General features: G+C 41.0%; 1 protein-coding gene across 2 annotated transcripts in view; it reads left to right on the top strand.

Moving 5' to 3' along the window:
* The window catches only part of PAIP1 (poly(A) binding protein interacting protein 1), a 30,250-nt gene extending 17,122 nt beyond the window's left edge, over positions 1-13,128 (top strand). For both annotated transcript variants that reach the window (XM_048503618.1, XM_048503617.1), the window contains exons 5-11: positions 346-457; positions 3,857-3,982; positions 4,990-5,096; positions 6,342-6,459; positions 6,574-6,628; positions 9,595-9,688; positions 12,179-13,128. In XM_048503618.1, coding sequence (XP_048359575.1) covers positions 346-457; positions 3,857-3,982; positions 4,990-5,096; positions 6,342-6,459; positions 6,574-6,628; positions 9,595-9,688; positions 12,179-12,278 — 712 coding nt within the window. In that variant the 3' untranslated portion in view covers positions 12,279-13,128. The remainder of the gene's footprint in view (positions 1-345; positions 458-3,856; positions 3,983-4,989; positions 5,097-6,341; positions 6,460-6,573; positions 6,629-9,594; positions 9,689-12,178) is intronic.
* The last annotated feature ends 1,333 nt before the right edge of the window (positions 13,129-14,461 follow it).

The raw sequence follows: 14,461 nt of genomic DNA, 5'->3' as shown, positions 1-14,461 counted from the left end.
GGCAGTGGAAGTGTTTTACTTATATGGGGAAACCATTTCAAGCTTTTACTTAGCATGAGCAAAATTTTTCTCATTTTCATTTATTCACTCACATCTCCTGTATCGTATGAATTGTGATTCTTTCCCTGGCCCTCCTGATAATAGGGGTCGCTTTCTGTTATACTGGCCATGATGCTTAGTTGGATACACAATTGTTTCCTGCATATATCATCCAGTTTTAATGCACGCTTTTTCCTGTAATAGTCACATTGTAAATACACTGAAAAGCTAGAACTAATGTTGCAAAATGAAATCTCAATTCAAGTGTGTCTTCTGTTTGTTTGTTTGTTTGTTTGTTTGTTTTAGGTGTCGAAAAGAGTTTGAAAACAGAGATGAAGCAGCCAAAGGGGATGAAGCTGCACGGAAAAGGTTCCATGCGTTCGTTCTATTTTTAGCTGAACTTTATCTAAATCTGGAGGTAAAAGAAATTGCTGTTTCTGTTATTGCCCATGTGGGTTGGTGGGAGAGGGTTTTTTAAAATAAATGTAGGGTAATAGCCAGAATTTTAGTGAGTGGGAGGTACTAAGCATGCACTGTAAGTTAACGAAAAACAGTCAGCATGTGTATGTAAAGCGATAATGTATCGTGTTCGTTACATAATTTTATTTCATAAAGTACCTAGTTTTAATGAAAAATACTTGTCACATACAAAGTGACGTGATGCCCAGAAAAACCAAGGGTCCTGCTTTCCATTTTTTCTGTCAGGAAAACTGAGATATTTTGGGTGCGCTGAAAAAGAAACTTATTGGAAGTTTTGTGATGTCTTGTTTAGTAAATGTGCCAAGGAAATATATCATATGTCCATCTTGTTGAACACATAGCCCTGTTGTTTAATTAAAACAAAGCTTATGTGGAAAAATCACTTGCTGAGTTGCTGATACCAAGCAGAAAATTTTCCAAACTGTAGGTAGGCAGCCTTTCAAAGTGGAAGCCCAAACAGAAAAGGATCGTATTGCAAAATTTTACATGCTTCTGGGTTTTTTGGAAGCGTTTTAACCATTAGTACTACTGTTTAGTATACACTTCACAAGCAAGTTTTCACATTGATGGAACCAATTTATTTGGTGTAAAGTTTTTTACTTTCTGAGACCCCTCATATGCAACTTCTCTATAGGATACTGAGGTGATGTGTGTTATGCAACCTCCTTGCCTTCCTTGGCATTTCCTACTTATTTTTGCTGCCACCAAAGGCCCTTACCTTAAAATTATTAATTGGGCCTAAAGAACAGGATGGCTTAGTTACATTTGGTAGAAGGACAGAACTATCAGCTTGTGGGGGTGGCTCTGAGGTAAAAGGAGGTGCTTGACTCTAAATCAGACAGTTGTGAAATGTATCAGTGGGAACCTGCACCCATATACTGACTTCTCGTCTTCAGCTATATGTATTATTTACTTCATTTTCAACCCACCTTTCTTCACAGTGGGAACCAAAGCAACTCACATTATTCCATTCTCCTGCTGTGAAGTAGGTTAGGCTGAAACTATGTGACTACTCCAGAAACCTCCAGTGAGGATATGAACCTAGGGCTTACAGACCCTACTCTGAAGCTCTTAACAGCTGGCTTTCACAGAGTGGCTGCTGTTCAACTGTAGCAAGCAGCCAGGCCTAGCTGAGTCTTGCAAGTCAGGTGGTATCAAGTCGCCCAGAGGCTGCTGCCAGGCCTCGGGCAGCCAACTTCCAGGTTGGCCTGGAGATCTCCCAGAATTACAACTGAACTCTAGAAAACAGATCTAGAGGGTGGACTGTATGGCATTATATTCCAATGAGGCCTCTCTCCTCCCCAAACCCTGCCTTCCTCAGATTCCACCACAAAGTCTCCAGGGATTTTTCCAACCTGGAGCTGGCAACCCTAATCAGGTCTTGGCCCCAGTGACAAAGGGAGAGAGAATTAGATTTCATGTTTTTCAGCAAACTCAGGGCATTTTTCAGGTTTGTAGAAAGATTTGTCTTGCCCACATAGCTTCAGACACCAAATTTGAGTATCCTCACATTGGCTATTAGTATATAGACAAATGGGGACCCACTTGCGGAGAGGGTGCATCCTCCCCTTTGCTTCCTTCCCTCTCCCCTTTTCTGTAAAGATCTTCTACCTCTTTTTAATCCTTCCCCTTCTGTTAATTTTCCCCACCTTTCTTTCTCCCCCTTCCTCTTCTCTGTCAGCCTACTCCCCTATTTCTCCCCCACCCTTTTTCGGTCACCATTCCCCTCCCCTTCTATATCAAGCTGCCCACCTTTCTATTTCTCCTCCCTTTTTCCTCCGTTAACCCCTGCCTCTTTTGCCTAACACTTTCTCTGTTAATCTCTCCTGCCATCTCTACTAACCTACCACTTCTGTATTTCTCCCTCATCCTCTTCTCTGGCAGTCATCCTGTCCCCCCCCCCCCCCCTTGGCTTATTCCCCTCTCCCACCACCTGTTCTTGGTCTTTGTTGTTTCCCTTCCCCACTTCTTCTCTTACTTTGTTTCTCTCTTTGTGTCTCTCCATCATGCCTAATGTCTTTTTGTCATTCTCCCTTCTCAGTGCTATTTCTCTCCCCCATTCCTTCCTTCCTTCCTTCCTTCCTTCCTTCCTTCCTTCCTTCCTTCCTTCCTTCCTTCCTTCCTTCCTTCCTTCCTTCCTTCCTTCCTTCCTTCCTTCCTTCCTTCCTTCCTTCCTTCCTTCCTTCCTTCCTTCCTTCCTTCCTTCCATCTCTACTTTCTTCTTCCCTCTCTCATATCCACTTAACTAAGTCAGTCAGTTCCATCCCTGGGTACCTCTAATATCCAATCATAACACACTTCTATAACTCCTCCAGCCCCTCCCCCCTTTTCTTGCTCTAGGGGCCTGCATTTTAAACGAGTGAGTGAGTGAGTGAGTGAGTGAGTGAGTGAGTGAGTGAGTGAGTGAGTGAGTGAGTGATTGATTGATTGATTTAAAAAACCCAAACTAAAACAAAATGTCATACTTGGATTTGAGTCTTTAGTATCAAATTATACTGAGCACAAAAGGTAGTTTTTTTGTGAATTGCAAATCTTTGTAGAAGTTTTTTTTTAATTAAACTAATGCTGACAATGGGAAATTGCATTCTGGGGAGACCCTGGATTGTCTTGAATGATAACAAATGCAGTGAACTTGTTTGAGTTCAGTATCTCCCTTTATTATAAATCGTTCACTTGATAGGACAATCCAGGGGCGGGGGTGCAAATCCCCTTGTAGATGCAGCACGGTTTTCCATTGGCATAAATGCCCTCCCTAGGGCACTTGCTCAGACAGAGAGGCAAATCCATTAGCTCTCAGCCACTGCAGTACCCCATGACGCCCGGCTGTGACTCCTGCCTCCCGCCAGCACTTGCATGCCACCTCCAGCTATGCTGGCATTCCAGGGGTGTTCTGGGGGGCAGGCTAACCTTAGGCCTCTAGCCCCCTCTCACCACCCATATGTCTGTAAAGCTGCCACGGAGATACGCCATGATTTTCGTGATGTATCTGTATTCTCCCTTATGGACTTCCTGCACCCCAGGAAAGTCTTGTGGAGCAGGCAGAGCAGTGCTCAAGCTGCGCTGTTCCTGTCCATCTCAACTCTGTTTATGCTGCAAATACTTAATAAAATATGGTAATAACACACTTCATTTTTTATTTTCTTATCGCTGTGGTGTCAAAGGAGGCATGACTTTTACTGGCTATCTCCAGATACTTGTTTATATAACCTGCAGTATTTTTTTAAACATTTTCTACAATCAACGTAACCTTATCCAGTGGTTTCGAAGTTTTAAAAATTGTCTACAAAAGTGAGAGAGCTTTAATGGTTTGTAAATATTTGGATGTATGTATTGACAGGTTAAAGGAACTAAAGGTCAGCTAACCCGAGCAGAAATTCTTCAGACTGGACTTCATGAGTTATTAAGCACACTTTTTTCTCATCCCATGGACAACAATTTGATCTGTGCAGTGAAGCTACTGAAAGTATGATGTTTCGTTTATTTATTTTATTCTCCATCTTCTTGCTCCTTTTTAATAACACTTTTAAAATAATTTTTGTTTTGGAAAAAATTATAATACACTGTCAAGTCATATTTTTTTCCATTTTGAAACAACGCACCCTCAAGTCAATTACAAAAAAAAAATCTTTGACTCCAGTGGCACTTTTAAGATTAAGAAAGTTTCATTCTTTGTGTAAACTTTTGTGTACTGCTTCAGAGCACCATGGCTGCCCACCTGAAAAAAATTATTGTAATATTACAATTGCATATTTAATGCTTGTTAATATATCAGTTAGTTAATAGTCTTTAGTCACTCATTTCCATTATTCTGTGTAATATATATTTATTAATATACATATCAAATTTAATGTAATTGTACCGTTAACATAAGAACTGTGTCCCGTTACCTAATCGTCTTATCCCAAGAGGAGCTTAGTTTTGTTATTTTTTAAGAGAAGTATTACATAATTACTTTGTTCTCCTTGGCTGTTGAAAGGTCAAACTGAACTTGGTTGAAAGTTTATTCCTGTCATCTATAACTTCAAATCAAATGTTGACTGTCAGTGGAACTCTTTAAAATACACTTAGTCATAAAAAGAAATACATTTCAGTGGTGTCCACTAAGGATAGTGTATGTTATTTTGTGATTATAATAAGTAATATGTAATGGATAGTCATAAAAAAACTGCAGGTCCTCTACTGTGCTTGTACCTAACTAATAGATGGCATAAATACTAGGAGAATAAGTAAACAGCTTCCAGGTTTTTTGAGCAAGGATGATAGAACCATTGCTAAAATTTCCAGCACGACCTACTAAAAATGTATAGTCCAGGTTCCTCAGTTTATCACAGTAACAATAAGGAATATTAGCGAGGGATAATCAGTAAGTACCTGTAAAACTGCTTTATCCTACAGTCATTAATGACAGAAATTATTATTGATTCTAAAGTCATTTTGAAAATGTCCTTACTAATAGCATACATTCCATAGTTGACAGGGTCGGTGCTGGAAGACTCATGGAAAGAAAAAGGAAAGACTTTTATGGATGACATAATACAGAAAATTGAAAATGTCGTCTTGGATGCAAATTGCAGCAGGTAGTAAGAAAATCGTTTCTTAGCTTTTATGTATTCAGACAAGATGGTAGTTCCTCGCCACTTCTTAATGTTCAAACAAAGCAGGACTTTAAGGAGTTCCATCCTTTGGGGCAGTAGCACAGCATAGGCTAATTATCCTGTGTTTTTTAAGTAATACGGCTCTCAAACACATAAAATACTTTGAATCATTAACTTTCTCGCTTGTAGGTTGCTTAATAACATAAAAGTCCACTGGCACCTTAAATGTACGTACTTCAAAACACTAACGCAAGTGCTTGTAGAGGGTCCTGTAAGACATGTAGAGAGGGGCTGTGGCTCACTCATACAGCATCTGCTCAGCATGCAGAAGTCCCCAGGTTCAATCCCTGGCAATTCTAGTTAAAAGGATCAAGTGGTAGATGATGTCAAGGACGGACCTCTATTCTGCAACCCCTTGATGCTCCAATGCTCTAATTCAGTGTAAAGCAGCTTCATGTGTTGATGGATCTCCACTCTCTCCTCCCTCTACCCTGCATTTATTTACAATTTTGGGAACAATTCAGTTAATATATTTAAATGTCTATACTGCCTCATAGCTGTAATACTTGAAGTGGTAAACAAGAACAACAAAAACACTAAATTAGTAAAATGGGGTATGGTAGTTTACCACTTGATGCACGTAGGTTGCTGCTAACAAAATGTCTTCATTCATTGTTATCACCTGACAAAATTCAAGGTGGGGAATAGGTCTTTTGGGGGATAGATGGTGGTGGTAGGACCAGGGGTTTTTTTTCACTCTTAATAAAGGTTTATTATCAGTGTTTCTATATTATTATTAATATAAATTTGAAGAAAGGATAGGATACGAAAGTAAATAGCTGTTCCTAACTAGCTCTAAAAAATCTTCAGAGCTATGTTTTGTCCTTTTAACATACTCTACTGATGACCAATATACAGTTCTGTCAGTTGTTTTAAGAGTTTTCCAGTGAAATTCTGTGAACAGTTATTCCAGTCTCTCATTGATTTTATTAAACTTAGATTAGAAGAATTCCACGTAGGATTGCAGAATTGCATTTGAACTAGTAGTGCTTCTGTGTTGATTAATGAATCAAGGCATTTAAGGTAGAGTTTCAAATTAAGTTCTAAAGAAGCCTAGAATAAATCACCAGAGTTTACAGGGAGCATTATCCTGATTGTAAGCAACGTGAGAAAATGTACGTCTAGTATTAGGGATATAGTAATTTTTATTTTGTGTATCTGTTACAGAGATGTAAAGCACATGCTTCTGAAACTTGTTGAACTGCGGTCAAGCAATTGGGGAAGAGTACATATAACTTCAACATATAGGGAAGCAACTCCAGAAAATGACCCTAACTACTTCATGGTAATTCATACCTACAGTTTTCTTTCAGATAGATTTATCTGAATAAAATTAAATGTGCTAAACACGATAAAGTACTAATTGTGTTTATCAATAATACCTGTATTTTAATTTTAGAATGAACCAACATTTTACACATCTGAAGGTGTGCCTTTCACTGCAGCAGATCCAGGTACATCAACAATTTCAATTTTTGGGGCGCAGGCAGATTTTTGCCGTAGTCCTATGTATTTATTATTTTTCCCTAATAGTGGGAAGTCTATAGGGTACTGGGCAGGAGTAGGCGGCATCCAAGGAAAAAGAAAATGCTCCGAGTAACTATGTGAGGGAGAAAAGGTCCCTTGAATGTAATGGTGGGGGAGGAGGTGGCTGTTGTTGCATGTAGCTTTTCTGAGTAGGTGCATCCATCCAGAAGTAAGGCCCCTGTGCAAAAGAAGCCCACTCATCTTGGCTTTAGATTAGCTGGCATCCATGACACATGGGTGTAAAATATCCATGCAGTTAATTTTGAACCTGGTCCTTAAATGTGATTTCAAAAAAAAAAAAATCCAGGACCAGGTTCAAAAAGAGGAGATATTTCTACAAATCAATAACCCAAGGTTTGCAGGAAGAAAATAATAAATTAAGAAAAAATACAGATGAAAGAAAATGAAATTAGAAGCATATAAATGCTGAGATCTTGCAAGATTATCTCATAAATTTCGGCAGCCGTTTTGACTTGCTCAGTGGTGAGCAGGAAAGATGGGGGTGAAGTTTGGGAACAAAGCAAGAAAGGGAAATGGAGCAAAAAGGGAGGGAGGGAAGTAAGCAGCAAAAGGAAAACAAATAAATGCAGTATTTGAGAAGAAACTACCAGCTGAAGCATTCTATGCTAACTTAGCACATGCACCTTCATTTGAGCTCGATGCTGTCTTCCTTCAGTGGCTACTGCTTGGAGTGAGCTCAGTTCCCAGTGATACTTTCAGAGTTTTCAACTGAAGCTTTGATGTAGCTTCACCTTTTTCCAGTCTTTTTTTTTCCTTGTCAGAAAGGTAGGGCGAAAAGCTACTTGTTATCTGACCTGTGCGTATACATGTCACAATAGTTTGAGGGAGAGAATGTACACGTCAACTACAAGGAGACAGTCAGAGTAAAACGACTACTGAAAGAATGCAACAAGAAATAGTGAAAGTCCCGGCAACAACTGCTGGCAGGACTAGGTGCTCATTCTTTATTCCACAACAGCGACCCCATGAAAGCCAGCATCATGTAATGGTGAGAGTTTTAGATTAGGATTTGGGAGATCCAGGTTTGAATAGCTGCTGTGCTGTGGAAGCTCACTAGGTGACTTTGGGCCAGTCACAACTGCCAGCCAAACCTAAAATCAAAGTACAGGAGAAAACAGAATGTATCTTGTTCATTGAGTGGTCTTCTGTGAAAACATGCTGGGAAAAGGGGTTAAATTAAATGAAATATAACTAAAGATGGGGGACCAGATAAAAACTTGTTTAGCTCGTTGGTGGGAAGGAGGCAGGGAAAGGAGAGATATGGGGGCAACAGGGGAAGGAAGAGGAAATATTGGGGGAGAAGAAGAGTTTGGATTTATACCCCACCTTTATCTCCTGTAAGGAGACTCAAGGTGGCTTACAAGCTCCTTTCTCTCCCTGTCCCCACAACAGACACCTTGTGAGGTAGGTGGGGTCAAGAGAATTCCAAAGAACTGTGATTAGCTCAAGGTCACCCAGCAGGAATGTAGGAGTGCGAAAACACATCTGGGTCACCAGATAAAGCCTCTGCCACTCAGGTGGAGGAGCAGGGATTCAAATCCAGTTCTCCAGATTGGAATCCACCTTCTCTTAACTACTACACCGCGCTGGCTCTCAGGAACCAGATAGAGTGGAAAATGAGGTGCTCCCTACAAGTCCCTTTCAGTCCCCCACCATTGTACTCTAACAGCAAAGTTGCCACAGAGAACTTCAGTGGTAATTCTAGTAGACTATTTGAACATTACCACAGATGACAAAGCAGCTCTCCCCAGGAATGTATAATGCTCTTGTGAATGTCTGCATCTTCAGCACTGGAGTGAGTCTCTGGTATAGTCTGAGTTGGTGATGAGTAAATATGAAAAAGAAGCTTCTATTGTACGAGCTGTAATTTTCAATCCTTCACAGTCTTGCGTTACAATCCCACCTCTTATCTTTTTTGATGTGCTATTTCTGATCTGTTGGGGAACTGATTGTACTGTAATCTGATATATTGGGCAACTAACTTCTGTTATTTATTTATTTATTTATACTTTGGGCTTCTAGACCGCCCCATCCCCGAGGGGCTCTGGGCGGTGTACAGCAGATAATAAATACAATTTTAAAACATCATAAATAGGCTAAAACTTATAAAAGCAGCGAAAACTAGCTAAACATTAGCATTTAAATGTAAAATAAATATAGGCATAGGTGTAGGTGGCGCCCGGTGCCTAATATTAAATTCTTCCACCCCCAGGGAGAACGGTAGGTCTAGATAGATGTTATAGGCCCAGATGTAGAGGCCGGCGGAAGGGCCAGCAAAAGGGGCCAGCGGAAGGGGGCCAGCGGAAGGGGGCCAGCGGAAGGGGACCAGCGGAAGGGGGCACCATCAGCGGCTGGACTCTCCAAAGGCCCGGCGGAACAGCTCCGTCTTGCAGGCCCTGCGGAACTCACCAAGGTCCCGCAGGGCCCGAACAGCTGTTAGTGCATCTTCTGCATTATTTTAGGAAAGAGCAATTGGGAAAATGCAAAGTATATTGTGAGTTCAGAAAAATGCCAGTTAGGGAATGGAACGCAGCAAAGGGATGTGCCGAATTTTTTGTTTATTTTTAGTTTGATTTGATTTCTGTCCTCCTGCCACAGTGGGGCTCAGGGCAGCTAACAACGTATAGCAAATATCATTAAAATCCAGTTATATAAATACATAAACTAACATCAGACTAAAGAGACTTTCGGAATGGTGCCAGCATATTTCTAAATTTGCACTGGCTGTTCTATTGAAAGGCATTCAATTGTCAGTTTGGGTATCGCTTACTGCAGAATGTTTTTGTTATGGCGACAACAACTAATTTGCTGTTTAATATTAAATGAATTTGCTGTTTAATATTAAATGAATAACTGTTTGAGTTTGCTGTAGATTATCAAGAGAAATATCAAGAGCTCCTTGACAGACAAGATCTATTTAAAGAGTTCGAAGAAAATGGAGCTGATTTATCAGGAGCTGGAGATCCGTAAGTTTTGGTTTAAGCAGACTCTTGAGTATATGTATGGTTCCTTTGATTTAATAAAAAGAGGAAGAAATAATAATTTCAACTTGGCAGTTTTGGGATTTCTGGGGTATAGGCTGTGGTCTGGTAGCCTTTGCTCATAACGTTTTGTCTGCCTCTATGGCTGGCATCTTCAGAGGCAGGCCACAGCAAGATGTGTTTCTCTCCGTCGCAGTGACTCAGCCTGCAGCCCTCCCCATAGTACATAATTTAAACATGAGTTTAGGACAGGTACATTTGCATTCTTTCTTTAAAACGTCTCCATCGTAAACTTCCCTTGGTAGTATAAAAATACTCTTCACATTTTGCAATTCTCTTCCTATTTTGCCTCATTGCTTTAATTTTGCTGGGACCTACAGAATAAGCTGCCAGTGAATCATCATCTTAGTGGTGCTGATTATTTATTGAGTTCATGTTAAACATTTACATGACTCTGGTAAATTCTGTACTTAGGCTTGGGGGTGGTCTCAGCCGAGCACCTTCAGGCCTATGCCAAGATGGAGAGGCACGATCCTTCCAGGCCTTGTGGCAGTGGTTCCTCACTGCCTTGCTGTGGATGGCACAGCTGACACAATAATGAAGCCTCACATAGAGCTTGAGCAGCACACACGTGTCAAAGATGCTTGATTCAGAGATATCTCAAGTGAAGCTGCTTCTACGGTGTTTCGGATGATAGACTTCTCAATGGCCTTGTCCTTGGGGATGCAGCAAGCATAGTTGGTGCTATGGAAAGGCTGGCCATGGTCCCTGCCTTTCCCGGCGCACTCATTGTTCCTTCTCTTCTTTGGTTAGCCCTTTGGCCTGACTCCGTGTTGTTGTCATTCACCTCAAAGGCCTCCTTGTGGGTGCGGACCTGAATGGGAATATGAATGGGATATGCCACATCTTTGTGTGGCTCGACTGACCAGACACCATTTAGCCCTAAACCAGCCAGGGGGATCATAGAACAGGCCAGGGTACTGAACAGGGCCTAACTTTCTCTCTCTCTCTGTCTTATTCTCTCTCTCTCTCTCAGTGGTGTTGATTTTTTTTTTAAATAGAGGCTTCATTATGAAAACCAGCATTGCATTCCTCAAGTGCACTCATGCATTCTTATCCTATCCTCCCTCTAAGGTGCTCAAGCAGATTCTCTCCCCTGTTTTATCCTCAACTATGTAAACCAGGTTAGGCTAAAAAATAACAAGCTTCATGTCTAGAACCCATCTGCTTCAGCCACTATCGTGTAGCGATTAGAGGGTCTGATTAGGATCTGAGAGACCCTGGAACAAATCTCTAAGTCAGGGGTCCCCAAACTTTTTAAACAGGGGGCCAGTTCACTGTCCCTCAGACTGTTGGAGGGCCGGACTAAAAAAAAAACTATGAACAAATTCCTATGCACAAATGATTGTAAAATGTTTGATTTCACCGTTCAGCCTTTCTGTCATGGTCTATTTTTAGAACAGTGACCAAAGTATGTCAAGTACAGGGTGGGCTCCAAATATTGTTGGGGAGGCTGTGGAATACCTTCCCCTGTAAAAAAAAACAAAAAACAGAACTTTCCCAATGAAGCATTCCATCTAACCCAGGATCAGGTATCTTCCTGGGTTCTTTCCTCCCTAGCAGCCAGCGAGCGATTCGCCAGCCTGGCTGATGCCAATGGGAGTGAGGCGGAACAGAAAGCCTGAGAGCAACACATGGAGTAGCCGAGAGGGAAGGGCGGAGCAGGCGTTGCCACGTGTAAGGTTTCCAACTCTGGGTCAGAAAATGCATGGAGATTTGGGGGTGCCATCATGTAACTGCAATCAACGGCCGTTGGGGCCGGTTCCTCCTCTCCCTCGAGCCCCCACTGCACATGAATGGAGCCATCGCCGCCATGACTGGCGGGCCGGATAAATGCCTTCAGGGGGCCACATTTGGCCCCCGGGCCGTAGTTTGGGGACCCCTGCTCTAAGTCATGAAAACTTGCAGGGTTGGCCTTGAGCCAGTCATGCACCCACAGTTACCGTACAGGGTGGTCATGAGGATAAAATGGAGAAGAGAAGAACAATATAAGCAGCTTTCAGTCTCCATTAGAAACAAAGGCAGGGGTATAAATCACGTTTTTTTTAAAAGCACTCTAGCCACTGCAACACACTGAATTGAAAAATCTATGCACAGACTCTTCCTGAGCACTGATGTGGGACATCTGGTGGGTAACCTTTTATGTTTTACCTGGGCAGATGTTATTTGCACAGAATACTGTTGCTGCAAATCTACACTACCCATTCTGATCATTTTCATGGCTACATCTGTATTATCAAAGGCTTTCACAACCATAATCAACTGGCTGTTGTGGGTTTGCTGGACTGCACAGCCCGGAAAATCCACATCAGCCAGCTACATCTATATATTGGACTGTGTTGTTCTGTCAGAGTTCAATGTTCTTATATCCACCCAAAAGTACAAATGCCTTTAACAACCGGATTTCTTTTACAGGTATTTAGATGATGATGACGACGACGATGAAATGGACCCAGAAATTGAAGAAGCCTTTGAGAAATTTTGTTTAGAATCAGAGCGCAAAAGGAAACAGTGAGACCATGCGCACAGATTAGCGTTTTAAGCAACCAGCATAGGTATGAATAGCAAGTAGAGAGGATGAAAAAGGCTTGTCATATCCATACCAAACAAAAGAAATTACGTTTCTCTAAGTACGCAACTTATGCAATCTTCATTTTGTTAAACAGAATCTGCCAAAAAAAGTGTAAACTTAAAACCCTGTAACTTAAACAATATGTATATACATAGTTTATTTTATGTACAGTTAAATGAACAATGTTTTGGCTGGAACAAATTTTATTTGAAACATGTCACATTAATATACATATATAAGGGTTGTCTTATTAAATAGTCACGTTTTTTTTTGAGATTAAAATCCCTTGAATCATAAAGTACATTTTGACTTCCTTTTTGGTATGTATTTGTACTGCCTCTCCTTTGTAGAGAGCATAGAGAGCATTGTTGTCATCTCATATTTTTAGGCTGATAGTACTGCTGGTCACCGGTTTTTTTAATGTGACCCAATCATGAACATTGTAAGCGGTTCACTCTGTTCCTCCCAGGAAAATTTTTGAAAATGTGCAAGCAAACAAGGACTGTTTTCAAATGGATAGCATCTTTGCTGAGCAGTTTTTCACATTTTACTCAGTTCATGGCATTTTAACTCTGAATATATGGTAGACCTTCCCAAGAAGTAAAAAGAATCTATGTAAAGACAACACAAGTTGTAAATATGCATGTAAATAGTGCTGTTTACTATTGCACTGTTATAACTTAGTATAATTTGTGTCAATGCAGTTAGCACCGTCTACATTTTCTGGCTATTCATTTGTTTTGCTAATTAACATCAGACTTTTGAAAATAAACTCCTTTTGTTTTGTTGGGTATACTTTCAGCTTTCTTTTGCTCGCCCTTTATTTTTGTACCCTCTAATCCTGCTAGATCTTCCTTGTTGTTTATGCACAAGAAAAGCTTATATATAAACTTGCTGGCAAACGCACATTGACATTTGTTGCTCTTCTTTGAGCTAGTATAAGGTAATGTGGGGCTATTGTGGCCAATATAGAACAGTATAAAAAGTTCCACATGAAATCAGAACGTATAAAAGGAATAGGGTAGACGCTTTGTGGCTTGGTAACAGACATTATGGTCTGATTGACATTGTAAACGGGGTTTGTGCACGCTTTCTCTCCACGCTCCAGCGTAATGAATATCTTTTCTGCCTTAATGAGACTCGAATCTCTTGAGACAGGCCATCTTGCCACCTTTTTACTTCAAAGGTCAGACATGAACAAGCTTCCAGACTTAAGGCCACATTGCGGGGAAAGTCTGTCACTTGAGTGAACATTCCCATGGAGAAATCTTTAAAGAGAACTCATACACCATTGGTCTCTTCAGTCCTTATGACTCTGGCTGGATTGACTCAGTTTTTATGGCCAAAGGGGCAACTTCTGAGCCCTCTGTTTAAAAGGCCAAAAAGAAGCTTAAGAGTGCCTCTCAGCACCTCTTGGACAGGATAGTGTGGGGAGTTATCTGTTCTCCAAGTAGAACCCCCCCCCCCCAATCACCAGATTCCACCCTGACAATGTAGTACTATGTCCAAGTTTGGGGCTACAGTGTTATCTAAGTTCTGTATGTCACAGGACATTATATTGTCTGGGGTTTTTTTTCTAAATCCTCAGTCCTCACCTGAGCAATCGCTCCACACACACGATGTCAGAAGGGTGCCTCTTTTTCTTAAGTCATTCTGAACTCCTTTAGATGAGTCAAAATTTATTTGTTTGCTTTAAGGGCCTGAAGAAGGGTAAATATGCTTCTTCTCAGACCATTTTTAGATGGGTAGTTCTGCAATGAGATTAGCATATAGCAGTGCTAATTGTTCACTTCCTTGGCAAGGTTGATCTCCAGGGAATCTGGCTACCTGATCCACTCCATGCACGTTCCTCTGCATTACTCCATCCACGTGGATTTCAGGAGAGATGCAGCTGTTGGGAGAGCAGTTTTACAGTCCTTGTTATTCATTCTCAGCCTAACATACTTCACAGGGTTGCTGTGAGGATAAAACAGAAGCAAGAAGAATGATTTAAGCTGCTTTGGTCTGCACTGGGTGAAGTATAAATACAGCTGAAGATAGGAATGCGGCAAATAAAAACTAGGGTGGGTAAGTGGGAAGGAAAGAAATGAATGGGGTAGAAGTTATGCAGATTTCCAGGAGGGCAT

Source organism: Sphaerodactylus townsendi, linkage group LG07 (assembly GCF_021028975.2).
Source record: "Sphaerodactylus townsendi isolate TG3544 linkage group LG07, MPM_Stown_v2.3, whole genome shotgun sequence".
NCBI classification, from domain to species: domain Eukaryota; kingdom Metazoa; phylum Chordata; class Lepidosauria; order Squamata; family Sphaerodactylidae; genus Sphaerodactylus; species Sphaerodactylus townsendi.
This window is presented reverse-complemented; position numbering and strand designations above follow the sequence as displayed.